This window comes from Lissotriton helveticus, chromosome 12, assembly GCF_964261635.1.
Source record: "Lissotriton helveticus chromosome 12, aLisHel1.1, whole genome shotgun sequence".
In the NCBI taxonomy this organism is placed as follows: domain Eukaryota; kingdom Metazoa; phylum Chordata; class Amphibia; order Caudata; family Salamandridae; genus Lissotriton; species Lissotriton helveticus.
The window spans coordinates 673348711-673376389 of record NC_136073.1 but is presented as its reverse complement, the minus strand read 5'-3'; the positions used below and the strand labels follow the sequence as shown (position 1 = coordinate 673376389).

The 27679-nt window shown below is 46.1% G+C and overlaps 1 protein-coding gene across 1 annotated transcript in view; it reads left to right on the top strand.

Annotated features, from left to right (window-relative positions):
* EDC4 (enhancer of mRNA decapping 4) overlaps window positions 1–27679 on the top strand; it is a 734765-nt gene that overhangs the window by 50310 nt on the left and 656776 nt on the right. The window contains exon 2 of the mRNA XM_078670461.1: window positions 8915–9074. Coding sequence (XP_078526587.1) covers window positions 8915–9074 — 160 coding nt within the window. The remainder of the gene's footprint in view (window positions 1–8914; window positions 9075–27679) is intronic.

The window sequence follows — 27679 nt, the reverse complement described above, 5'->3', positions numbered from 1 at the left end:
ATGAGGAGCATGTACATTGAGATTTCACAAAAGATATTATTGTTGATTGACTGGTAAACAAACTTTATTGTACAATTAATAAAAACCCTTACAAAAATATAAAATATCTGAATAATTAAAAGCAGAAGATAAACATCAGACAGCAGATAAGCAGGTGGTGAGTCGTAAAATTTGTTAAGAATCAATCTTGTGCTTAAAAATTGCCGTGTCTGGGACAGGGAGAACAGTCATGTTTAATGTACGTGTTCATGATGGAGATTAGGACTTTGCCAAGGTTCCTCTCTTTTTCTCAAATTTAGTTATGAATCGGACTGCTCCGCAAATTAGTTTAGGGTCCACAGAACAAAGTGTTTGTATGATAGCAGACCGACAGGTACGTACTCCAATTTCATTAAACTTTGACTTTAGTCTGCTCCGGCGTTCCAAATTCATGGCAGGACAGATGCAGATCAGATGAATTAAGTCTTGTTTTCTTGCTCCACACAATTCGCACCCTTTATTTTCTTGCATCCGCCATTTTGGTTGATCAAAATTTGTTGGGAGGTTACCCAGCCTCAATGTAAGATATCTAGATTTGATGTGCGTTGAGAAAGCAAGTTGTAAATATGCTGCCGGAACCAGCTTTGTATATGATTGAATTGTCATCCAGGCGTGTTCACGATGACTCAAGGATGTCTTATCGTTAAGTAAAGAATGCCTACTGGACAACTTCTTTACTGTTTGTTTGAACAATGGTACCGGAAGCCTGGTTTCCCAAAGTGGGGCCAATTCTGTTGTTTCTAAAGAGAGATTTAAAAATTTGGTATACTGGGAATTAGGACTGTTATGAATTGCTTCCCACATGGCACGATAAATCTCTATTTCCTGGTTCATCCAGACATCGTACCAAAATTTGACAGTCTCATATTTTTTTTAGCAGAACTTGAGATTGCAGACCAAATTCAAGTCGCACTTGTGCGGGTGATGCGTTAATTGGCAGACCAAATACACGCTTGTAGATTTTTGTTTGTATTTTTCTATGAGCTGTGCACTCTTCCCATGATGTAGTACGCTCCCGTAAGATATTGTTGGCAATAACTTAGCTTTCATTACGTTTAGGAGCGGATTGAACATAGGGCCTCAAAATGTAGTTGCTAAATTGCTGAAAGCGTGTAGCAAGGCAATCCCCTTCTTTTCGATGGCATTCAAGTGCGTTGCGAAATTTAAACGCGTGTCTAGTTGTATCCCCAGATACTTATAACTTTCCACCACTTCCAATTTGCTCTTATCTATTGCGAAAGTTGGTGGCGCTTTATGACGGCGAGTTATAACCATAATCTTGGTCATCTTGCTGTTTATTTCTAATAGGTTTAATTTTGTGTATCTGGTCAGTTCTTGCAGTAGGCGTTGTAAACCAATTTTCGTCTGGCTGAGTAAAACCACATCATCGGCATAGGATAGATGTGTAACACGCAGGTGACCTAGCCGTGGTGGATGAGCGTTGATCTGATCCAGGTTTGATGTTAAATCAGCCATAAATAAATTGAAGAGATGGGGTGCCAACACGCAGCCTTGTTTTAGACCATCTGAGGTACTGATCTTTCGTGTTAGCCGCTGTCCGTTGTCAATCTTTACCTGCATCCAGGTATTAGTGTGCAGGTCGATGATTGGAATTAAGATTGAGTCTGGCAGGCCCTGCTGCTTCAGTTTATGCCAAAGTAAATGCCTGCTAACACGGTCAAAGGCCGCCTTGAAGTCTACAAAACAGGTATAAAGTGCTTGGTGATTTTGTAAACTTTTTTCCGCGATTAGACTCAAGGCCATTATATTTGCCATCGTGCCTGTTCCGCGACGAAACCCTGTCTGGTTTGTCGGGATTTTTTTGTTGGTTTCAGACCATTTTGCGAGATCCGCTAGTACTAAAGATGCGTAGTATTTAGCTTCTGCATCAATGAGGGCTATCAACCGATAATTGGCCGGGTTTTTGCGATCTCCGCCTTTGTAAATTGGGTTAATAATTGCTCCCCTCCAACTTTCTGGGAGCTGACGTGTGTTGTTTATAGATCGGAACAAGTGGTTGAATGTACCAGTCCAAAATTGTGGGTCCTCCTTGTAAATTGCTTGCGGGATGCCATTTGGTCCTGGCGCACTGTCTTGCCTACTTCTTCTGATGATTTGTGATATTTGGAGTTTGTCGCTAGTCCGAAACGATTGATCTAAACTTTCCTGTTGGATTCTGTACATGTTTGACCAGTCATAAGGTATATCTTTCGAGGCCACTATACTCAATGTAATTGCTGGCTGCTGCAATGCTGATCTTATTGAGAAGGTGTCGACTATGTGTTGGACCCATGCACTTTCGGTTATGCAGGTCATACTTAGGACTTGTGCTGATCTGCTCGGAGAGTTAACTTGCAGCCAAAAGGCCCTGGTGTCGGATTTTTTTATGTTATGCAACATTTTAGTCCAGAACTCGTTGGCTTGATGTTTTTTCTCCGTCCAGATTAGCTTCTTATAAAGTTTCCGTATTGTTTGAACTTCCTGCCAAGCACTTGAATTGGCCTTATGGCCTTGTGCTCGTCTTGTGGATTTCCGCAGGCGCCTTCTCAGTGTAAGTGTGGCTGTGGAAAAGGCAGCACTGGTTGTTGGGTTAGCCTTCTTTTTAATATTGATACTTGTCCTGGGTAGCTTGTTTAAGTAATCTGTCCAAGTCTCAGAACACAGATCTTTATCCGAGACTAAGGATTGAAATTCCTTCTTGGCATCCAACGCTATTTGTGGCAGGGTGGTACTTGTCCATCTCAATCGCTTCAGATTGATTGTAGATACTTCGCCTACCATAGTTTGTACTTGTTGGTACCTTGAAGGAGTCAATTTTATTTCGATATGCTGCATAGAATGGTCACTATCTAATGAACTGATTATTTGAATTTTTTTTATCAGTCTTAGCAAGGGCAGTGTGACTATAGTGTAGTCCAAAATTGTGCTTATTCCGTGACCTATATAGGTTGTAGAAAGTGGTTTATCTTGCACGTATCTTCCGTTTAACACCCGTAGCCCGATATGCTCAAGATCCCACATCAATTGCCTACCAGCTGTATCCCTCTTCTTTGCAGATGGAATCTCCTGAGATTCTACGCCCCACTGCTCATTTGCTGTAATAATGTGATCCTCTTCTTCCGAGCAATGCAGAAGATTGGCATTAAAATCGCCTGTCAAGATAATATCCCATCTTGGTTGTTCAAGGCGGAAGTTGGAAACGACATTATTGATGCATTTAAAGCGCTCTTTTGTAGGTGTATTTTTCGGGCTGGCGTATACATTGATTAGGATTATTGTTCCAATTTTGCTATGGGACATCCCATCCAGTTTGATGATTTGCATATTTGCCGATGATGTGGGCAATTGAGAGGCCTTGATATTAAGTGCAGTGGATATGTATACCGAAAGTCCCCCCTTAGCACGACCGTAACGCTTGGGTCGCGCTGGCATGGAAACATAATCTACCTGGTACATCGATTGGCTCCATTAAGCATGTTTCCTGGAGGGCTATGATGTCATACATGCCCCAGGCGTCTGTTTTTCTGGTATCATTTCTGGTATCATTTAAAATTTCTTTTGCTCCTGCGATGTTCCAAGAGAGGAGTTTGATCGAATTTCCTTCTACTTTGCCTGCCTGGCGACTGGTTCAATCGACATTAACGCGCTGTGTCAGTCCCCGGCTATCATTGTTGTCATTTTCTGCTCCCCTGGCGCCATGTAGTACTGAATGCGTGGGTTGAGTTGCCCGTGTGTGATCTTCTCTTTTGCCGTGCTTTCTTAGGAGAGGAGATGGATAACCCGGTTTTGCTTCTTCTTTCAAACTAATTCCCCACTCCTCGAATTTGATGGTTTCAGAAAGTATGCTCTTGACAATTCCCTCGTTACTCCATGTTGTCATTGTGCCTTCCTTTGCTACATTGTCTCCAAGGGAGATAAATTCTATTGAAAGTAGATCAGCTGTTGTTATTTGGCTGAGACTTGTGATTGTGGATATCAAGTGTAGGATATTTCCTTGGTTTAAATAGTCTTGCGTACCTTGTACTTTGTAATTTGGAATGAAGAGTAGTCTTCCTACTGTTGCGGTTTTCAGGTCTGGTGTTACCTCACTGGTGAGGCGTGCGTTATCGTTTGGCCAAGTCCTTCTTATGTTATGGCTTCCATGGCCCATTATGTCAACACACTGGTGTTTTATAATTTGCTTATTGACGTCCTTCTGAGGCTGTTCGGTTGACGTACTGGCCTTGGGGATTCCATCTTTGCAATCTCGTGTTGGGCCGCCATTTTGTATATAATGCCCTTTTTCCCTGGCGACAGATGTGGGACTGGGTCCAAGTTTTACTGCGTTTATTAGTTCAGTGTTTTGTTGTGGTTCTTTATTCCCTGAAGTTATTATTACTTGTAATTGATCGTAGCAGCCCTTATCTACCTTGGCTGTGATTGACCTGACGTTTTTATTATCACTTTTACCTGATCTACAATTGGCATTTGGAATGGTGATCTGGATGGGCAATGCCTTTTTGTTATTTTCCGTGCTTTTAATGACCATCCTTTGGCATCCCTGTTTAGAGGCCTCATGCTTATTTTGATCTGGCTTGTTAATGTTGATTTTTTCACTCTGCTGCGAAGTACTCGCTTTTTGATTAGGGATAATCACCTTTTGTTGCAGGTCACTTTGTGGACTCGCTGCTGGTTCATTTTGTTCTGCTACGTCGCTGTCCGCTTGTTCCATGCTCGGATCCACATCACTTGAGACAGACGATGAGGTCATAAGATTGATTTTAGTACCTAAAGTTTGTGGTTGTGCAATCCCCTCGCGATTCGTAGGTATTTTAGATGACACCCTATTCGTCTGGTCGGTTGGTCTTTTGTGCATGGATTTGGTTCTCTCTTTTTGAGATGTATGCATCAGATCTTTACAATTGTTCTTTGCCCTTGTGGGTGGTATTTGTGCACTCAGGTTTGGATCAAATTCAGTTTTTTTTGTGTTTTTACACAATTGAAAATGGGGTAGCTAATCAACAGCTGCTTCTCGGCAGATGGACACTTTACGAGCTGATTTCTGTTTTTTCTTGCTCGTTTCTTTTGCCGCTTTGATAGACCTTTTTGATTTATCTGATATTCTTTCCCCTCCAGCTCAGGTTGGTCTTGCTCAGTTGGTTTATGGCAGTTGGAGTCTCCGACAGGGGATTTGGTTCCTGATATTTTTGTTTTCTCTGATGGAACGTCATTTAGCTTTATTAATTCATCATTCTTTATTCTTTGATCCAATGTTTGTTGTACCAACAATGCTGTTTTATTTTTATTGCTCTTTTTGGGTGTAACTGTGTCCTTGGATAAAGGGTTTATACATTGCACAAAGGAAATAAGGTCACTTCCATTTAGTGTGCTGATGTTGTTTTGATTGGCAAGCTTACATTCCTGCAGAATATCCTTCAGTATGGATGGCAGATCTTTCAATTTTTCCAATATGGGGTTGCAGCTACATGCCTTGGATAGTCCCCATGGACGGATTTGCTCCTGGATCATATCTAATGTGATGACCATAGTATCTAGTTTTTTATTTATAGCGGATATATATTCCGCCATGGAGCTCATTAGTTGCATTTGTATGTCTAAATTGTCAGACTGCATGTTTAAAGTTTTAATTGAGGTTTCCAGTATGCTCCCCAGTGCACTATGTAGTGTGAATATTGATTCCAGATTTTTATTTAATTCTTGCCTTTGTTCTTGCTGGCGTTGGTTCACTTTATTATGAGTTATGCCAGATTCCCAAAATGCCTGGAAATTGAGGGTCCTGACTGTTTTCGGCTCCTCATCTTTTTTGTGTGGTTTGCCCTGACGTTTTGATGTAACTAGGTCGATCCCCGCTGAAACACTTGAGATTTCAATTACTGAGGTTTCCTTAAGGCCCTTTACACTGAGGCTTGTCGTTGGGTACAGAGACCCATCCGCGTCCTCAACATCTACGCAATGATTCAGCCTACTGGATATCTCAATTATGTTTGTATTTAAGGTTTCCAAGATTGATGTATTGTTTACATTTTTAAATGTTGCTCCCTGGAACTCCACATTCGTTGCTAGTGATTGGTTGTGGTGTTGTGTTTGATCCAAGTTAAGTACATTTGCTTTATCGTCAGACTGCACATGTGTGTTTGTGTAATACCTTTGTTATCCATTTGAAGTTGGGGCCCCCCCAAGGTAGTTTGCAGTCCTTTCTCTCTTTATTGAGGTTTATTGCTACCTGGTTTGGGCACAATTCATGCCTTGGGGTTGAGTGACTATTGGGATATACATTGTGTGCTTCATTGTTGGCGCTGATATTACACTGCCCTTCGTTACTGCGAGAGACCTCTTGACTTTCAACCATTAAATGATCCAAATTTATGTCTAATATTGGTGGAAAAAATATTGTGGTTGTGCTATCATTTATATTCTGTTTTTTTACTTGTTTCCATTTTTTGTGAGGTTCCTTCACTTGCGTCGTCCATAGTTCTATTGTTTGCTCCTGGTGGTATTTGGTAATTTACTTGTCCTGAGACTGTGTCTTGGTTTTTATTTTCCATGTGCACTTGCGCATATGTTTGTATCAGGTGTTTAGTATTTTCCCGAGCCGTTTGTACACAGTTGCTTATTTCATCCGATTCATTTTTCCTCCCTGGTGTCGAGTTAGAACAAGACTGTGATGCCCCTGTGTCTGTTGTTTTTGTTGGTTTGCATGGAGACATTGGTTTTTGAAGACCATTCGGTGTTGCTGGAATTGTATACATTGCGGATACTGGATCTTTTAAGAATGTAAATTTGCCGGTAGAGTTCATTGTACCAAAGATGGAGTAGATCGGGGGTATTAATGTGGTGACCGTGCTATCCTCAGTGGAGGGAGTAGAGGTTTTAGTCTTGGCTTTCTTTTTTGTTATTTGCGGGGTGTTTCTTCGTGTCCTCCCCGACCTCATTTCTTTGCCGTTGCTCCCCCCCCCCTTTTTTTTTTTGGGGATTTTACTTTGGTTTATTCGTTGGTGACCCCTTACGTGAGTAAGGGCTTCTGCCCCTTCTTTTACCCCTTCTTTGTTCTTCCTTGGCAATGATGTTATTTGATATTATTTGGAGCAGTCTATGTATCGCTTTAGCTCACAGCTCTCTGGCGCACTCTACTAAACACACTGCCTCTGTCCTTCCTGTCCTGCAGTGTGAGTGTGACGTGTGGCTTAAGCTAGAAAACGGGAGCATGTACTGACCACCGGTGTGGCACACTTTTCGATGCTCTGCCTGGGCTCTCTCTGGGCTGTCTCAGGGCTCTCTCTCAGGGCTCAGGCACAGGGGTTCTAGGCTCTGGGGCTTGGGGCTTGGGGCTCAGACTCTCTGCCTTTGCTTATCTCCAGGCTTGGATCGCCCACCAGCCCTCCAGCCTGCCAACCCACCTACCAGCTCTGCGCTCCGTGCGCCGCCGGTCTCGCCAACTCGTCGGTCTGTGGCTCAGGAGGGAGCTGGACTGGAAACCAGGCCAACCTGCCCGGCTTACAACCTTGGAATTCGTCTGCGGTTACCTCTAGCTGCGGCGGTGTTGTTGTCTCAGCGCGACTGAGGTCTGCGTTCACAACCGCATGCAGCTCTCGGGCGGTCTTGATACCGCTTGGCGATCTGCGCTCTACGGCGGTGATTCGCCCAACTACTGTGGCGGTGGTGGCGTTGTTTCTCCCAGCGTCCACATATGCCACTAGTGCCGGTCCGTAGTTGCCGTGAGGGCAGAGGTGAGCACAGTGGTGAAATGCGGGTGCGGGTGCAGCTCGGAACGCCGCACTCCCCCCTCCGAGCTCCGGACACCAAGCGCCATGATCGCACAAACTCGCACTCCACTCCGCCCTCTCTGGTCACTGGTCACTCCGACCTCTGGTCTGCAAGAGAGGTCCGACTCAACTTGCGGCTCACAATGCAACCGCTTTGCCGCATCTCCTCATATCACCTCGGCTGCAGCTCACAGCTCGACCGCTCGAGCGCTCCAAAGAGGCCCCAACGAGGCTCACTGCTCGACTACTCCTCCGAGTCTCCCTCACGCCTCCACAGCTGCTTGGCTGGGAGTGTCGCGGCACCGTCCGTCCGTGCCGAAAACCGGGACCGGGACCAGAACCGGGTTGGGTCAGGTCGGGTGAGGTTTTCCAACTCGCGGGTCTAAACTCGAGCACGCAGCAGCACCCAGCAGCGTCTCAGCAGCGTGTAGCAGCGCTGAGATCAACTGACAGCTCTGTCAATGCACCTCACACACGAAGTGTTGATTGTGAATGGCTGATCTGTGTCTACGTTTGTGTCTAAGAGAATTTTAATCTGTGACTGAATGCTTGAAGTGTGGACTGTGCCTGATTTTGAATTAAAGCATATTTTAGGATTTGGTTGGATGAACCCAGGGATCGTTCAAGAAAGTACTGTTGAAGTTTATTGAATGTCTCTTTCTCCACAGCAACCCTAGTTTCCCTACCCCTGGTCATTTGGGTGCTGATGAGGGTGAGTGGGTTGACTGCAGATAATGTTTATTGTTTTTTTGTTGTTTTTGTAGTGCCTCTTATCACAATGAGGTTTCTTCATTGTTTTGTCTGCCAGCCGAGATATAACCAAACTCACATTCTGAATGTTAAACTTTGTTTTGGATGTTGTTGGGTCCCGGACTAGGACGCGCTTTAGTTATTATCTGATAGATGTGCACTTTTCAGAAACACACGTTCTTTACAGATCCCTTTGGCATGTCTTGTTTAATGGCTAGGCCATTTGCATTGGGAGGTCTATATTTAAGTTGTACCTATCTTGCAGACATTGAGAGTTATGGGCTTGTTGCTATTTTTTATTTTGTAACAAGTTATGTTTGGGTAGTTTCCAGGACTGATCACTTATCTCTTTCCCTTACTAGAATCAGCCAACGAAGACCGGGGGAATCCCAGCAGCTCCTACAATGGGGACCTAAATGGCTTGCTGGCTCTGGATCCACTAGGAGGAGGAGATAGTTCCTCTCTGTCTAATGTGAACCTGCTAAATGTCCCTATGAAAAATGTCCAGGATAAGCAAGTCATGTAAGTATGAAACTTGCATTGTTTGAGTACAGCCTTTTAGTAACCATCTTGCCTTCATCCTTTCCAGCGATACTCACTGCACTGTTTGCACCCACTGGAATCTCCATGACCCCATGCAACTGCACGTCTCTTTGACTCTTAACTTTTTCTGGGGATCTTACCCATCTTTCAAAAAACAATAACTGTAGCTGCAAAAATCAATGCATACTAGGCACTTTCAGCTCTTTGTAAACAAAACCCTTGACTACCTTCCTACACTTTCTGAAAGCAACCCTTTTCATAACTTCATTCAGTGACCTGCAATTAGTTTAAAATATTTTAAGACCACCTAACTCCATTCAAGCAGCACTGATAGATATATCAAACCACGAATCAGTCCCTTTGAGGCAAACAAACATCACTGCAATCTGGAGGAGAAATACCCTTGTTAGTCACCTCATCTTGAGGAACACTACCCACCAATACAAGATGCCATTGTAGGGAAAATGGCAAACACAAGGAGATGATTGACGGAGCCCTGAAACTTTTCAGACCATGTGCCTCATGGGTACAGTCCCGCCCAAAATGCCAAGCCAGATTCAAGCTAGCCTGGCTGATGAAGGGTGTTACCCCGAAACCGGTCCCAGGATGCTTGTTTCTGGTCCAGGGAAGACATGGCTTCGCAGTTCGGGCTGGATTGTTGCCATGAGCCACAGGGTCCAGACTGATTTGTATATGGCTGGGTCTGAACTGGCGTCGTGAAATGAGCTAAAGAACGATAATGGATTCAACCCAGATCAGTGACTAGGGTGAGTGTCTGAAAAGTTTCAGCGCTCCATCCATTTTCTCCTTGTGTTTGCAATGTAGGGAAAATGTCATCAAAAAGGAGACAACAAGATAATCCTGCTCGATTCCCAGTTCTGCCACAAACTCTTCTAGAGGAGAATCTCGCATCTGTTGCAGGCAGGGCTGCTGGCGTCCTTGTGCTGAACTCTTGAAATCCCTACCTGCTTTCCCTAACATCCGTCATTCTCTCTCATTCACTTCTAACTTCATGAGTTCTAGTAAGGTCTTTACTGTATACTCCTGTGGAAAAAATAAAATGTCTTGTCCAAATGGCATATCTTCAACTTTGTAGCGTACTGAATGTTGCCATGATCCCTGACTTTAGTTGTTTTTTTGTCTTCCAACTTTTAACATACCTCAAGGCTCTGGTCTGTAAACAAAATGATCCATGATCTCTAGACTAACTTCTTTACTCTGCATGATTAAGTTGAGAAGACAGTCTCCTCTGTCTCTGAATCTATATTTCACCATGCTCTATTTTATTCCTGTCTTTAGACTCTTTGTCTGCATATGAGATTTCTTCCATTAACACAAACTATTCAGTCTGACCCTGTTCCTCCTTCAATTCCTTCATTTGCAGAGAGCCTTCTGAAACATAATTTATAACCTATTCAGAACTCAAGAAAGTACCTCCTGAAATGCATTTTGGATGTAACCCCTTGACCTCTGCATTGCCCAATGACTTAATGTCTTTATTGACATTTCAAAACAAGACTTCCATTTATATCACTGGCAAAATCAAGAAGTACTACCAGAGAGACAGTAGTTATAATCCACCCAGCGCCTCCTTGCAATCGCAGCATGAACAATCTTGTATAGAATCATTAAAAGTTGTTGTTGTTGTTGTTGTTGTTGCTTTATTTCGATATACAATTGTATCTTAAAAGCATTACATATAATTGAAAACTGCAGATGAACAATACAAATGTCTCAAAAGTTAAGAACAAGTAAAAATGCCGTTTTATGCATGAAATAAATTAGTTAAAACTAGATTAAATTGAGATAGACAATCTGTTTCTGCGGAGTGTCCATGACCATTTTAAAAATTTGGAGACACCACAAACTATGGGAGGGGAAGTGTCAGTTTACAAAATGCGTAACGCCACCAAGTGTTCACGTGTCCCTAGGCGTTTAAATAGGGGTTTGAGCCAGCACCTCCTTGGACGAATATAGTCAGGGCACTCAAAGAGGATATGCGCCACCGTCTCAGGCCTTGTAGGGCAGAAGGCACAAAAGGGCGATAGCTGCACTGGCGATTTCCATCGGGATAAGAAATCCCCAATCGGGAGAGTGCCTAATCTAAACTTGAGGTAAAGAGCCCTATCAACTGGCATGGTGATCAAATCCAGATAGGGTTCGTAGGCCACCACGTCCTTAATTTTAAGAAATGCTGCGGTCGAATTGCAGTGGTGTGGGTTACCAATAAGTTGGGAGGAGACCCAGTCCCAATACAGTTTTTTCAAGATAACCTTGGGTGGGGCAGATTTTGTAACCCTGCAGTCTCCCAAGCCCAACTCCCCCAAGAGGTTTATTATCTCCCTCAGCCACTTGATCTTGAGCCAGCCCCCCATTTCCATCACCTCGGACAGCCCGTCAGCATATGATTTTAGCTCTGGAACCCTCCACAGGCGAGCCCATAATAGCAACGGCTGGAGACGAGCCTGGTCCTTGATCGACTTGCAGCCCACGTCTAAGCATACCGGGACTGTGGGAGTGCTCAAGGGGAGAGCAAGTAGGTCTTTCAAAAATTTGCTCTCTGACTTGGATAGGGACTCCAAGTTACAAAGGCCCCATAACTCCGCCCCATAAAGTGCGGAGGTAACTCCTCTTGCTTTATAAATGTCAATTGCGGGCGCCACAAACTGTTTGGATGAGGCGCGATACTCCCTTAGCAACGCACCCCCTACCCTTTTATGGCTGAGGACCATCTTGTTGATATGTGACGTCCAGCTCATAGTGTCGCACAGGCGTATTCCCAGATAGTCAAACTCGGAAACTTTCTCAAGAGGGACAGAGTTCAAGACTGGAGGGCGTCCTGGTTTCCGCGGTGGGTGCATGATCAGGTATTTTGTTTTATCCACATTGATCACCAGTCCCCTTGCCAAACAGAAGTCCTGGAAACGGGTCAAAAGCTTCTGGAGATCTTGTGGAGTCTTGGCGATGAGAAGGGTGTCGTCCGCAAACAACAGTGTTCATTAAAAGATGAAAGAGCGTGAGAACGGAATGAGGAAAATACAACTCTGGATTTTTTTTAACCCTGCCATTTAGAGTGCCAACATAAATTAGCAATTCTTACACCTAACCGAAGAACACTGTTAAACCCCTCACTGGAGCTACGGTCACATGGTGAGTGAGAGAATAGGAAGTTGCACAGCCGATATAACTTGCAAAGTGGGAGGGTTAATATCTAGTCGCGCGTGGGTGGTGGGGACAGAAGGAGCAGCCATAGTCTAAGCCCTCCTAGGAGCTTCGGATTGCTGGCACTAGTTGTGCTGGCACTAGTATGTGCATTGGTTCTGGATATGATACTCTTGGAAGTTTTTGTCCAGCAGATGTTAACAGGGACTAGGTGCTAGTTCATTTTATTGTACAATGAGGACACAAGTGTCCCAAAGCATAACCATGCCTTCTCCCCCATTCAGTCACTGATTGTGTGGCATAGTTCCCCCTCTATCAGTAACCACCTATGCGTAACCCGGAGCCAGCAGTCGATCGCAGAGGGGTGTGAAGCCTTCCAAGATGTAGCGATGAAGCGTTTGAAGAGGACAAATTCACGATCTACCAATTTGAGGTAGTATTCACTGCGCTTGGTACGCTTGGTGATCCCAAGAAGGCACAGACGTGGGTCAGGTGGCAAGCATATGTCTTTCACCATTGAAAAGTGGTACATGACTTGTGTCCAGGCACTCACTAGTAGAGGGCACTCATAAACCATGTGTATAAACGTAGCATATGCATGTCCTCAGTGCAGACAAGCAGAGGAAGTCCTCGGGTACATTGCAAGTAGGCGGTGTGGCGCAAGGTAGGTTTGGTTTAAATAACTGAATTGCATAAACTTCAGCTGTGCATTAGGCGAAAACGTGTTTCTCCTGCTCCAAAGCCATGGCCCACTGTTTAGGAGTCAATAACACCCCCAGAGAGTCGTCCCACTTGGGGTTACTCCCCAGCGCATATGCCAAATCTCCCGTCTGTAGTGCCGCATATAACACACAAACCACCCTACTGCCCAACCCGGGTGTCAAGAGGCATTGTAGGCCCAGTGTGACAAGTTGGCCTGGCATATGCAGTCCACTATTCTAGTGGGCACCTTGCACCAGTCTAAACAACCCTTATTGATGGTAGGTTTAAAGACAACCTATATAGAAAGCTATCCTAGTGGTAGCTGTGGAGAGCAGCCTTCAGGCTAAGTCTTGAAGGACTGTAAAGCGGCTTGTTTTACCAGTCTATAATCTCATGAATGACCAAATGAAAGGAGAACCACACCAGGTATATATATATATAAAATATATGTATTTATTCTCAACACATTCCTCTAGTCTCTTTATGAGGCTAGAGGCAAAAGTACATTCAGTAAACTTATTTAGCACACAGTAAATTAGCACAATATACGTTGAGCCGTAGGGGCGTACTGAACCACATATTAAGAAAGTGGTATAAGAACCATGACTGACATAGATTCCAAAGAGGTTTACTCCAAACACGACATGTTTCCATGCAGTCATTCCAAAGTTAGCATTTACTGCGCGGTTATAATGCACTTAAGAGTATATGGTATGGCTGTATAACAGAACAGCTATAAGGAAGGGATTCCGAAAGCTGCAGAGGGGCTCAGCTCATGCATGGGCACCCTCTCACACAAACCCAAGCACTCTGCCTTCAGGATTGATAAGGTCTGCCATAGGAGTGACTTATAGGTTTATATGTGTCAGTGATTAAAGTTTGATATAGGTAACGTATATATTAGTAAGGGGTGCATGCACCACCTTACCCAGGCTGCAGTAGCAGACCTGTGGTGCAATTTTGGAAGGCTTCCCAGGGGTGGCATAATACATGCTTCAGCCCCTGGTAGGCCTCTGGGGTACCTATGCCCTTAGTACCTAAGGTACCATATACTAGGGACTCACAAGGGTAACCCAGTAACCAATCTGGAGTGTACCTAATGTACAGGCAATCATTTTAGAGAGGAAGTAGGTAGGCTGGGGTCCTGGTTAGCAGGGCCCCAGCCAGACTAAATTAAAAAAACAGTGAAACACCAGCAAAAAGTGGGGGTAACCATAGTAAGCAGGTCCTACTCTCCTACACCCAGGTGCACAGTCTGTTTGCCCTGTCCCACCGCCCACTTACCATGAATTGCCAGCACAAGTTTAGACTGCACCTTAGATCGTAAAGTTCTTACAAGCCCTGAAATGAGAGCAGTATACCATCTCCATAGAGGTCACCCACTTGCGTTATCCTTGCTTCTTGCCAAGGGGCTGGGTCAAGTGCCCCAAGTAGAGCCCTGGTGGCTGGCACACCCCACAAAGGTAGTAGTGGTACATAGTGAACTCCCTTCCACATGGGTTGCATGTATCTAATCCAAACCTGGTTGGCTATATGCAACAGTCTCCCCATCCCTTGAGCCAGTCCACCTGGTGTGAGCAGCCAGTCCAGTACATCTAAGGGCCAATATCACCCTTCACCAATTTACTTTTCCCCATCCGATCGCCTACTATCCAGAGCAATGGGCCACTGCAATTGCGCAGCTGCAAAGTACAACTCCAGGTATGTCACTCAGAGTGATTCTCCACACGAGATCGTTCTCCAGCCCTTTCAGAGTTCTGAAATCTGATCTAGTTAGTAGTACTGGTAGCACCGCGAAAAAATAGGAGTCTTGGTAGGACCAGCAACTTCGCAATAGATGCACGTGCCATAGGTGAGAGAGGCAGTTATGTCCAAAAGGGCATGGACTGTCGGATCGAGTTCCTGGTCCGACTCGGTTTCCCATCAAGGAGATCTTTGTCAATGTGGTGAACATTGCCCAGGTGCCCCAGGCTGGGCTCCTCGTTCGCAGTGAAACTGCTAGGGGCTCCATGGCTAGAGCAAAAAGTACAGTTGAAAGAGAACAACGTTGACGGGTACCCCTTCTTATGCCAAAATAATGAGTTATGACTTCCAGTGTGCTCCCTAGCTTACGGTTCCGTATATAGTTATCTGACCCAAATGAGAAACTCTGGGCCCTCCACCCCTCAACCATAACCAGCTTAGCTTATCAAACTCTTTTGAGAAATCCAGCACGATCGCTACTGTAAGATCATCCATTTTGGCCACTGCTCCCATGATATGACAGTCAACGTGTTTTGTAGCACATTGTCCTCTGTGGAAGGAAACTACACTGGTCAGGGTGGAACAAGGTTTCAAGCAATATTAGCAACCTATTCGCAAGGACCTTGCCTAATATTTTGTAATCCATTTTGAGCAGTAAGAGCCTTACTTGAGCGGGCCCCTGCTTGGATTTGGAAATACTACAATGGGGGTTCTCATAGCGAGTCCGGAAGTATGCTTCGGTCATGCGCCTGCTGGTACATGGCCAACAATTTGGGAACCAGGGTATCATTGAACATCATGTAAAACTCCACAGGGAAGCCATTCGTGCTAGGGGTTCTATCGTGGGCCATCTGTCGTATCGCTGTTTGGAGCGCTTCCATCTGGAGGGGTTGCCCCAGGTTAAACAGTTATAGCGGGGTTAGGCTGGGAAGGGTCATTCCTTGCAAATAGTGCTAAACCTGGTCAAGAGGGGGCTCCGGGGGGAGGAGAATACAACCGCTCATAATACTGAGCAAACACGGCATTGATATCTGATTGAGTGTTGACTGCATAGCCTGTGATGTCTCGTATAGCACCTATTAGTGTCTTAGGGACCTCCGAGCACAGCAACCTTGTCAGTGTTTGTCCCAGCCTATTTCCGTCTGTTGTTGGCGAGTGAGGTAAGCTTCATAATCTAGGTCACAAACGTCCGACCACCTCGCGGTATTCTCCGGGTAGGCCTGTCAGACGTGGCAGAGCGGCGGTCAGTGTCATTGCCTCGAACTCCAGCAACTGTATACGCGCCTCTGTCTGCAGTGGCCCGAGTGAGGGACACCGTAACCCCTGTATGATGTATCACGCAGTGCATCAGACCCAAGCGTCCACGTGGGGATGAAGGTGCGAGTCCCCTTCCCCCATTTCTGTGTGACCATCAGAGGGTTATGATCGGACAACGTACTGCCCAAGTATTCAAAGCTGCATATCAGGGGCCAACAATCAATGTTACAGAAAAAATTATCTGATCTGTTATGTACTTGGTGACTCGGAACTTAATGTGAGTAGTGTGCTTCCCCAGCATGCCCCAAGCACCAAATATTCTGTAGGTGGGAAACCCTGGACCAGAGCTGGAAGTGTCTCGTCGTCTGAATCCTGTGTGTGCCCAGAAGAGGAGGTAGGGAGCGATCTAGTTCATGTATACAGATGAAATCCCCCCTCCCAACGTCCTCCCCAGCCCTGGGACACCGTGATCGTGCAGCAGTGATGGTGACAGTGTCCTAAAATTCAACCTGCAGAGTATTAAGCGCATACAGGGATACTATCGAGATGGCGCGCCCATCTAGAGTCCTCTCCAAGGCCACATACCAGCCTTACTTGTCAACAAGGAGCCTAGTACTCACGGAGGGTACCCCTGGTGCCACCCAAATCAAGACTCCCTTGTGCATATGCACAGTAGCAGGTACTGAAAGTATCTGACCACTCCAGCGCCTGCACACTGTCTCTAATTCTTCCTTTGTGAGGTTTGTCTCCTGTAGACATGCAAGGTGAATGTGTCTGAGGAAAGCATACATTCTATGACATCTGGCAGGGGTTGCCGTGCCCTGAATATTCCAGGTTAGAGTGTTAAAGGTGTTAGCCATGGACATGTATATATCACCCCACAATCACCATCGCCCAGTTTGTCCCCCTCCTACTGCCACCCCATGCCTAGCCAGGTAAAAACAATTAATAAAAGAAACTGAGAAACCACTCCCCTACCTGGCTTGAAAGCTTACCAGCATCGTGCCATAACACCCCAAACATAGTAACTGGGAAATAACACTTATCTGCAACAAAAAACAGCCTTGCGAAAGTCACAGGTGGGGGCCGGCAAGGACCAACAGTGACTAGGGCAACAATTCGTCGTGCAACCCCTTTTGGGCCCACCCAGGTAACGTAACCGCACCAGTGCAAGCATCCGGAGTCGCAGCATGGTGCTAATGATCATAAGCGACCTACAAAGTATGTCACAGCTGTGTTGTGTAGTCCCCACTAATCCGTAGGATCTGTGCGTTTGTTGGAGAACATAAACTTTGGGAGAGGTATTCAGACTGATTCCAAGTACCCCCACAGGATATGTTGGCGTAGAGACCAGCTAGGTCACAGTGCCACCATAAGCCCCCCCAACCTTACTAGGGGTGAATAGTTTCTGGTAACCACTGAACATGACAACCCTGACCCCTTAGGTATCATGGTAACAGATCAGAACTTTTTGCTCAGTCACTCGTGCTTTTTTGTTCTCAGAGAATTATACAGAGAATACACACTGGGACATTTTCAATATATTTATTGAACAAACGTTATTCTTGTATAGAATACATGCGCTGCAATAATCAGTAGATCCAAGCAGATGAAAGTGATTACAAGCACCAAAAGAGTAAACAGTAGATACAGGTCTACCATTGTGGTAAAACAGTGTATACATGCAGGCATATGATACAAGGCAGTAATCAGACGTACTCCTACTATGCAAACACTACTCTGTGTGTACCCAGAGTGTGTGTAGATGTGAAGCCAAGAATCCCCCAAGGGACGATCCAACCCCGTTATCTGGCGGGAGAGAACGTAGGATCCTATCTTGGTCACTAACTGAACACCCCCCACAAGCTATCCGACCTCTGCATGGTGAATTCTTAGCGTGCAGTGACCCTTGGTGTCAGCTGAAGTGCCTGCTTGCTAATCTTTTGGGATACTCATTATTTTTGATGGAAAGCATCCTTATGATGCACATTTAGATTAGCAACGTTATGGATATGTAGATAGCCCTGTCGCCCCATTGATGAAGATAGAACAACATTTTTAGATTGTGTGTAAAAATGCCATGTACATAGTGTTTGAGGTATCGTGATAATGTTATGCAAAGCTAGATGGGTAAACTGAAATAGTTTCAGAGAAACTAATCCCACATTATCATGCACACAAATCTGTGCATAAGGTTACAGCAGAAATGTTATTGTGCATAATTAGGACAATGTAAGAAAATGTGCAGCTTTGTTACTTTGGGCCTAACCCAGGGCACATAACACTGGTCTGACCAAGGCTGAAGGTATCTCGCATGCTGCAGTATCTCAGGAAGCTGGCATTGCCCTGCGAGGAGAGCCAGTCAGTGTTATTAGTGAACCCAACTCAGAGGTCTCAGAGTCTAGGGCCTCCGACTCCGAATGGAGGACGGGATCCAGGACCAGCTAAGTGTTGATTCCTCTGCCACTGCCCATGCTCGTTCTGGGGCAACTTGCTCTTCAGTTGGGTTTGATTTTGGCTTGCGCAGGCTGTGACAGCTCTTGGGTCTGCCATTTCACCAGTTTCATAGCTCATCTTCTCATGGCTCTGGTTGTTCAGTGATCTCTTTGGACCAGAGCCTCATCCAGACCTTGTCAGGGGACGTGAAGAAATGGCTCGTGCCAGGCGGGCCGGAAACAGCAACAGATATGATAATCCCAAGGTGCGCAACTGCACCTTGATCGCCCGAATATACCTTACTTATTTTGTACCTCCACTGTTAAAGGTTCATGGGCCCTTGGCACGGAACAGCTGCAATAAAAGCTCCCTGTCCCACAAATTGAGTAAGTGTGCAATTATCGGGTACGGCAGCGCTCCCGGCGAAGGAGCTCAGCCGAGGATCCTATGGAAAATAATGTTCGAGGCATATGAGCTGCAGATTACACACTGTGCATAGATCGCCAACCAAGTGTTGGGCCCGGATGTTTGCAGCTTGTTGTTGTCATGAAAAGTTCTTTGGAAGTCACGAGATAGGTGACTTCTCCTTTGGAGCACATTGCGCATGGGCATCGGCTCCATCCTCAGATTGTTTTTTTCCGCCATTGGGCTCGGATGTGTTTCCTGCGCTCCGGTTTGGAACCGAATTTCCTTCGATGCGCAATCCCCACCCGTTTCGACGGTATTGTCTCGATCGCGATCCACATCAACGCGATTCTTCAACAACTTCGAAGTCTTCAATTCCGGTCATCGACGAAGGCCTTCGGGCCTACTTAGGCCTCATCTTCTGGCTCATGGAAAGGACGCCATTCAAGAAGTGTTCTCAATGTGGGTCGAAGTTTCCCCACACCGATCTACATGAGGTGTGCAGCCTTTGCCTCTCACCGGAGCACGAGGCCAAAGACTGTTCCGCTTGTGCCTCTTTCCGCTCCAAGAAGACGATCCGGGACGGACGAGCTCGAAGAACAATAGCTCGCTCGTCCGCTTCGATTCCAGATGACATCTTTGGAGAGGGCGCCAACGTGCCAGAACACCAGCACGCCGAAGAAAGCTCTAGCTCTTCTGATGCCGAAGACTCAGACGTCGAGGACATCACTCCAGCTCAACGGGTCGTAAGTAAGACCGCCGACCCCAACCCTTCCTCGACACCCTCAAAAAAGGCTTCGGTCACACCCTCAACTTCGGGCCCGGGTGCCCACCGAGAGACTGCTTCCCACGCCCCACCTTCGGGCCCGGCAAAGAAGCCTTCAGGCGGCTCGTGCTCGAGCCAGCCCATTCCTGGTGCCGATCCGATACCGACACCAAAGAAGAACCCATTTTCCTCAACCACGCTGACCGTTGCTCCAACACCTAAGCACTCGGTCCCGAAGACTGTCAGCAGCTCATCCATGCCGAAACCTCACTCGGAGCCAAGTAAAAAACCACCCAAAGGCCCCGACTCACACGCTTCGGAGCCGAAGAAATACCCGGAACCGAAAAAATTGTTCCGGTAAAGGACGTTTCAAAAGGCCACACTTCTAAACCAAAAGACTCTAGACCATCTACAGACTCGGTGCCCAAAAAAACCTCTGGAGCTAAAAACTTAGACGCCAAAGGATCTGCCCTATGCAGAAGAACTTTTTACACCAGATCCTCACCAAAGCACTCTTGTTAAAGACCCTAAGACTGGCCAACTAGCTCTTAGTTCCAAGAAGAGACCACTAGAAGTGTCAGCACCTCCTCCTCCTCCAAAGAAGAGAGACATTGCAACCTCTCTATTAAGGGTCCCTTCTCCACCATCTCCCTATACTGTTCCTCCTCCTACACCTCCTCCACCACATCATTCTCCTACTCATCCACTAATCCAGATGATGATGTGGATACAGACTCTGATGACACAGGTGGAGGTGCACATGACCCAGCAGGGACCAATAGTCCCCCTCAGTCACCTAATCCTTGGGATAATTATAACACCCATGATGTGCCTTACATCCCACAAGATGATGTATACCCTTCCAGGCCTTCCCCACCAGAGGACACTAGGTTTTAACCTACTAGTCCAAAGAGCTGCCCAGTACCATGGGGTTGAAATGCACACTGATGCTGTGGAGGAAGATTTTCTTTGAGATACTTTTGATAACACACAAAGGTCTGCTGCCATTTTGCCAATGCTTAAAGGCGTCATTAAGCACGCAACAGAGGTTTTTAAAGATCCTGTTAGGGCTCGGGTCCTCAACCCTCGCATTGAGAAAAAATATAAAGCTGTCCCTACAGACCCTGTTTACATCAAAGGTCCAGCACCACTAGATTCTTTAGTAGTGTCTAATGCATGTAAACGTGCTAATTCACAAACATCAGGCAAGGCCTCACCACCAGATAAAGAATCTAAGCTCCTTGACGCCTCTGGTAAACGAACAGCATCACAGGCAGCTAATATTTGGCGCATTGCCAATACCCAAAAGCGATGTTGGCAAGATATGACAGGGCACATTATGATGAGCTGGAGTCCATAATGCAGCATCTACCAGACAAATATAAAAATAGGGCCAATGAACTCATACAGGAAGGTAAAAATATTACTACTACTTCCATTCGTTGTGCCCTAGATGCTGCAGATACTGCCTCAAGGGCAATCAATACCAGTACCCTTTTGCGAAGACATGCCTGGCTACGTATTTCAGGTTTTAAACCTGAGGTACAAAATTCCATCCTCAATCAGCCATTTGATGAGACACATTAATTTGGCCCTAATGTTGATGTGTCTTTAGAAAAGATGAAAAAAGACACTGACAAAGCAAAATCTATGGGAGCCTTGCAGCTGCAAGCTCCCAGACGTTCTTTTCGTCGCTCATCATACAGAAGCAACACAAGAGGCTACTCCTCGGAAAGCCCTTCCACTTCCTACAAAACCCCTAGTAAATCCACATACACTAAGGGCTACCAAAGAGGGGGCTACAGGGGTGACAAAAACAAAGGCAGAGGCAAAACCAATAACTCCCGCTCTGACTTTCCTCCCCTTCCCCCCCCCCCCAACATTCCACTCCTGTGGGGGAAGACTGCAGCAACTCCTTCCTGCCTGGATCAACATCACATCACATCAGACAGGTAGGTGCGACAAATTATTCAGTCAGGTTACTGTCTAGAACTAACATCTACCCCCCAAACATACCACCCAAACAGCGTCCAATGTCACAAGAACATCTGTCACTGTTAAAGCAAGAAGTAATGTGTCTGCTAGAAAAAAATGCAATAGAACCAGTTCCTCTGCACCAACAAAACAAGGGAGTCTACTCCCTATATTTTCTTATTCCAAAAATGGACGGCTCTTTAAGGCCTATTCTAGACCTCAGACCGCTAAACATATACATACAGTCAGACCATTTTCACATGGTCACACTCCAACAAGTCCTTCCTCTCCTGTAACAAAACGACTTCCTTGCTACCCTAGATCTCAAGGACACATACTTCCACATTCCCATTCACAAGGCTCACAGGAGGTATCTCAGATTTGTAATAGACGGGCAGCACTATCAATTCTAAGTACTCTCATTCAGAGTCACAACAGCGCCAAGAGTATTCACCAAGTGCCTAGCAGTAGTGGCAGCTTTGCCACTGGATTCAAGCAAGCCTGGCTGAAGACGGCTGTAATGCCAGAAACCGGTCCTAGGAAGCTTGAATCCGGTCCAGGGAAGGCATGGCTTGGCAGTTCGGGCTGGATTGTTCCCATGAGGTACAGGGTCAGACTGATTTGCATATGGCCATGTCTGAACTGGGGTGGCAGAGTGGGCTAAAGAACGGGGATGGATCAAACCCAGATCTGTTGATTGGGTGTGAGTGTTTGATTGGTTCAGATGCTCCGTCCATCACCACCCCCTTTTGTACCGCTTTGTTCGCCATAAGTTTGGCAGGGTATGCTCAGACGTGAGTCCCTTGCTCACTTTGCCACTAGATTCAAGCAAGCCTGGCTGAAGACGGCTGTAAAGCCAGAAACCGGTCCTAGGAAGCTTGAATCCGGTCTAGGGAAGGCATGGCTTGGCAGTTCGGGCTGGACTGTTCCCATGAGGCACAGGGTCAGACTGATTTGCATATGGCCATGTGTGAACTGGGGTGGCATAGTGGGCTAAAGAACGGTGATGGATCAAACCCAGATCTGTTGACTGGGTGTGAGTGTTTGATTGGTTCAGTTGCTCCGTCCATCACCACCCCCTTTTGTACCGCTTTGATCGCCATAAGTTTGGCAGGGTATGCTCAGACGTGAGTCCCTTGCTCACTTTGCCACTGGATTAAAGCAAGCTTGGCTGAAGACGGCTGTAATGCCAGAAACCGGTTCTAGGAAGCTTGAATCCGTCCAGGGAAGGCATGGCTTGGCAGTTCGGGCTGGACTGTTCCCATGAGGCACAGGGTCAGGCTGATTTGCATATGGCCATGTCTGAACTGGGGTGGCAGAGTGGGCTAAAGAAGGGTGATGGATCAAACCCAGATCTGTTGACTGGGTGTGAATGTTTGTTTGGTTCAGATGCTCCGTCCATCACCATCCTCTTTTGTACCGCTTTGTTCTCCATATGTTTGGCAGGGTATGCTCAGACGTGAGTCCCTTGCTCACTTTGCCACTGGATTCAAGCAAGCCTGGTTGAAGACGGCTGTAATGCCAGAAACCGGTCCTAGGAATCTTGAATCCGGTCCAGGGAAGGCATGGCTTGGCAGTTCGGGCTGGACTGTTCCCATGAGGCACAGGGTCAGACTGATTTGCATATGGCCATGTCTGAACCTGGGTGGCAGAGTGGGCTAAAGAACGGGGATGGATCAAACCCAGATCTGTTGACTGGGTGTGAGTGTTTGATTGGTTCAGATGCTCCGTCCATCACCACCCCCTTTTGTATAGCAGTAGTGGCAGCACATTTACTAAGACCGCACATACATGTCTTCCCGTACCTCGACGACTGGCTCATAAAAGCCAGCTCATACAACCAGTGTGTGGAACACACTCACGCCACAATCCAACTGCTCCACAACTTGTGGTTCACAATAAACCACACCAAGTCTCATCTGCAACCATCCAAAGTACAACAGTACCTCGGTGCTACAATAAACACCTCAACAGCGCTAGCTTATCCCACTCCAGTAAGGATAGCCAGCATGCAAACCCTTCTCACAAAGTTTCAGCCACAACACTCCCTTCCTGCACGAGTGTTCATGCAACTCATAGGGATGATGGCCTCTTGCATTTTCATAGTGCCCCATGCAAGACTTCAAATGTGTCCTCTACAAGTGTGCCTACCACATCATTGGAACCAGTCTCAAGGTCAATTAACAGACCTAGTGTTGGTAGACGGTCAGACTCCTCGCTCTCTGCAGTGGTGGAAAACCAAAAAACTTTCCAAAGGGCGACCGTTTCTAGAGCCAGTTCCCCAAATAGTCTTGACAGCGGACGCATCAGTCTCCAGCAGGGGAGCCCACCTGCTGCAACACACCATGCAAGGCAGGTGGACACCACAACAAAAGTTACTCCATATCAGTCATCTAGAGTTACTAGCTATATTCCTAGCACTGAAAGCTTTCCATAAACAAGTGTCAAACAAGGCTGTGTTAGTCCGCACGGACAACATGACAGCCATTTTTCTAAAAACATATTTTATTCATAGTTTGTGAGCAAAGTACAATACACAGTACAGGTCATGTTGTATCACTACGGAACACCGCCCAAACTGTTACCATACACCACTTTGGCCTGATCAATCATCGTATACGACCTTCGGTTCAGCAATTGCAGTACCATTTACTCGTGCACATCACCCGTCTCACTACTCATACCTTATTTACAAACTTCTCTATATCTAACCCCAACTATCTCCCACCCCCCTCCCTCCTGACACTGGCGTGTAGTACATGAATCGCAAACTTAAAACACATCTCAGGGCCCGGCTGCAATGCAAGCTTATTAATACCATCAATGTACCAGGTCTTTTAATGTTACAACACTCCTCATTCATTCTTCCTCCGTCAGTTGGTCATTCAGCGACTGCACCAGCATCTCCCATGCCCTTGCTGTGTCTAATGCTGTCTCATTGTTCATTCGTCGTGCCTGTTGGAACCTAAGAACACCCTCACTACTGGCCCATTTACTTAGCTCTGTCTTCCATCTCTTACTGCTTATGCCCTTTTTCGACTTCCAGTGCATTGTTATTTCTGTTTTCGCTAGGATTAGTCCCATGTCCACAAATGTATTGGTCACCTTCGTTTTGGAGGTGTGAGGGAACCAATGTAGCAAGCATGTAGCTATATCGAAATCTAATCTCCGGTCAGTGACTGCATTTAGTAAGTTCCCCACTGCCGTCCAATATCCTCCTAATCTCGGACACTCCCACAGCATGTGTTCCAATTCCACCCCCTCTGCCGCACACCTAGGGCACGCTGCATCTTCTACCTGAAAGAATTTCCGGATCTTACCTGGGGTTAAGTATGCTGTGTGCAGAATGAAGAAATGCACCAGCTGAAACCGTGCATTCCTAGTGCTTTTCCAGGCCCTGCGAAGGATATGACCCCAGTCGGGCTCCGGTATGGGCTTCCCAATTCCTGTCTCCCATTTCGTCCTTAGTGTATCTAGTGGTTTAAGGCCTTCTTTTAGCATCCTCGAATAGAGGCATGTAACTGCCTTAAAGGTCCCCACTGCCATCACTGTATACTGACATGCCATTGTCGTTGTGGGTTCCACTGTCCCCTCCCTCCAGTGTTTCCTAATCGCTGCTACTAGTGCGGCGTGCGGCATGTAGCAAGAACCCCCCCCCCCGGTAAGTCATACCTCTCCTGCAGCACCTGAAAAGTCAGGAGCTCACCGTCCTCATTCAAGTCGCCCAATACCTGAATCCCCATCGGTTCCCATTCCAGCAAAGGAGTCCAATCCCCCCCATGGGGTAGGGCTGTTATCATCCTCAGTGGGATTTCAGGTGCATAGGGATGTAGTACTCCCGCTCTGCGTTGGGTGCGGTTCCAACATAACTGCAGCGTTTTCTCCTCTAGCGAAAGATCTCCAAGGTTGAGCTTTTGTTGTAGAACTATAAATGACAAGACATGTTTTTGAGTTCCCTTGCCCCCGCAAGTTCTTCAACCATTCTTTCAGATGTGGGGACAACCTCAGATAGATCTCTTTGCCACTAACGAAAACGCTAAATGCCCAAGCTTCGCCGCCAGATATCCACACCCATTGTCCAAAGGCAATGCGATATGGATGAACCGGTCAAACAGATTTGCGTATGCTTTTCCACCTCTACCACTGATGCCAGTAGTAGTACGCAAACTACATCAGCATTCTCTAACCCTCATCCTAGTTGCTCCAACGCGGGCCAGACAGCCGTGGTACACAACACTGCTACAACTGTCAGTGGTACTGCACCAAAAATGATACCTGTCTCCACACCTTTTAACACAGTACCATGGAGAGATGGGGCACCCGGACCCAGCTCTGCTCAACCTAGCGATTTGGCTCCTGAGGTCTTAGAATTTGGATATCTGAACCTTCCTCCAGACTGCATGAATGTCATTAAAGAAGCTAGACGCCCTACCACTAGAGCATGCTATGCAGCCAAGTGGAAACGTTTTGTAATATATTGTCACAACAATAATATTAACCCCTTAGACATGTCTATTCAACACATCATCGGATACTTACTGCACCTCCAAATATGTAACTTAGCCTACACATCTATTAGACTGCATCTTGCTGCAATAGCAGCATATCTGCAAAACAGACAGCATCTATCTCTGTTCAGAGTGCCTGCTATTAAAGCCTTTATGGAAGGTCTTAAAAGAATAATTCCTCCCTGACTGCCACCTTCATCTGTGTGGAATTTAAACATTGTTCTCACACGGCTAATGGGACCTCCCTTCGAACCATTACATAAATGTGAACTACAATTTTTAACATGGAAGGTTGCGTTCCTAGTAGCTATTACTTCTCTGCGAAGAGTTAGTGAACTACAAGCACTAACAATTCAAGAACCCTTTTTGCAAATGCATCTTAATGAGGTTGTTCTACGTACTAATCCAAAATGCCTGCCCAAAGTCATATCTCCTTTTCACCTCAATCAATCTGTGGAACTGCCCGTTTTCTTCTCGCAGCCACAGACAGTAGCAGAAAGAGCTCTTCATACCCTAGATGTCAAAAGAGCATTGCTATCCTACATTGAGAGAACACAACCCTTTTGTAAGACAAAACAACTTTTTGTGTCTCTCATCACCGCACAAGGATAATCTCATTTAAAAATCTGGGATAGCTAGATGGATTGTCAAATGCATACAAATTTGTTACTACAAAGCTAAACGTACGTTATCTGTTCCTCCTAAAGCCCATTCTACAAGAAAAGTAGGGCTTTAATGGCATTTTTAGGGAACATTCCCCTAGATGACATCTGCAGAGCAGCTACATGGTCTACACCGCACACATTCACAAAACACTATTGTGTAGATGTGCAAACTAAACAACAAGCTAATGCAAGCCTGGAATGCACTGCCACTGTCACTTAGGAAATGCGGGACCCTTTTGTCTTTTAGGAAGGAGCTGAAGACGTGGTTGTTCTGCAATTAACTCCCCTCGGCTGTGATGGTTGTGTTGTGTTGGGTCTGACAGCGCCGGGACACTCGGTCCGAGTAGCTGAGCGCTTAATAAAACTCTATAACAATGTGCCAGGCTGTTCTCAAAACATTATTTCAAACTACTGCAACAGATAGGGGTGGTCGCCGCTAAGAGTGGGTACTGCTATACAATCTATGTACAGTGTGTAATCTGCAGCTCATATGCCTCGAACGAAAAATGCTACTTACCAGTATGCATCTGTTCTTGGCATGTAGAGCTGCAGAGTTACACACGCCCACCCGCCTCCCCGGCTACAGTTGTCTGTTCCAGTATTATCTTAATTAGATACAGCTTTCATGGACATCCTTCCTTTTGTTGCAAAGCTCCATCATTTCCCTAATGGCGAAAAACAATCTGAGGATGGAGCCGATGCCCATGCGCAATGTGGTCCAAAGGTGGAGTCACCTATCTCGTGATTTCCAAAGAACTTCTCAGGACAACAACAAATTGCAAACATCCGGGCCCAACACTAGGTGGCGATCTATGCACAGTGTGTAACTCTGCAGCTCTACATGCCAAGAACAGCTGCATACTGGTAAGTAGCATTTTCCTTCGGGTCCCTGGTGGTAAGGACCGTGTGCACCAGCCAGTCCTCCAATAAAAGTTCAGTGTTTGAACCTTCAGAGCCCTCCGGGAA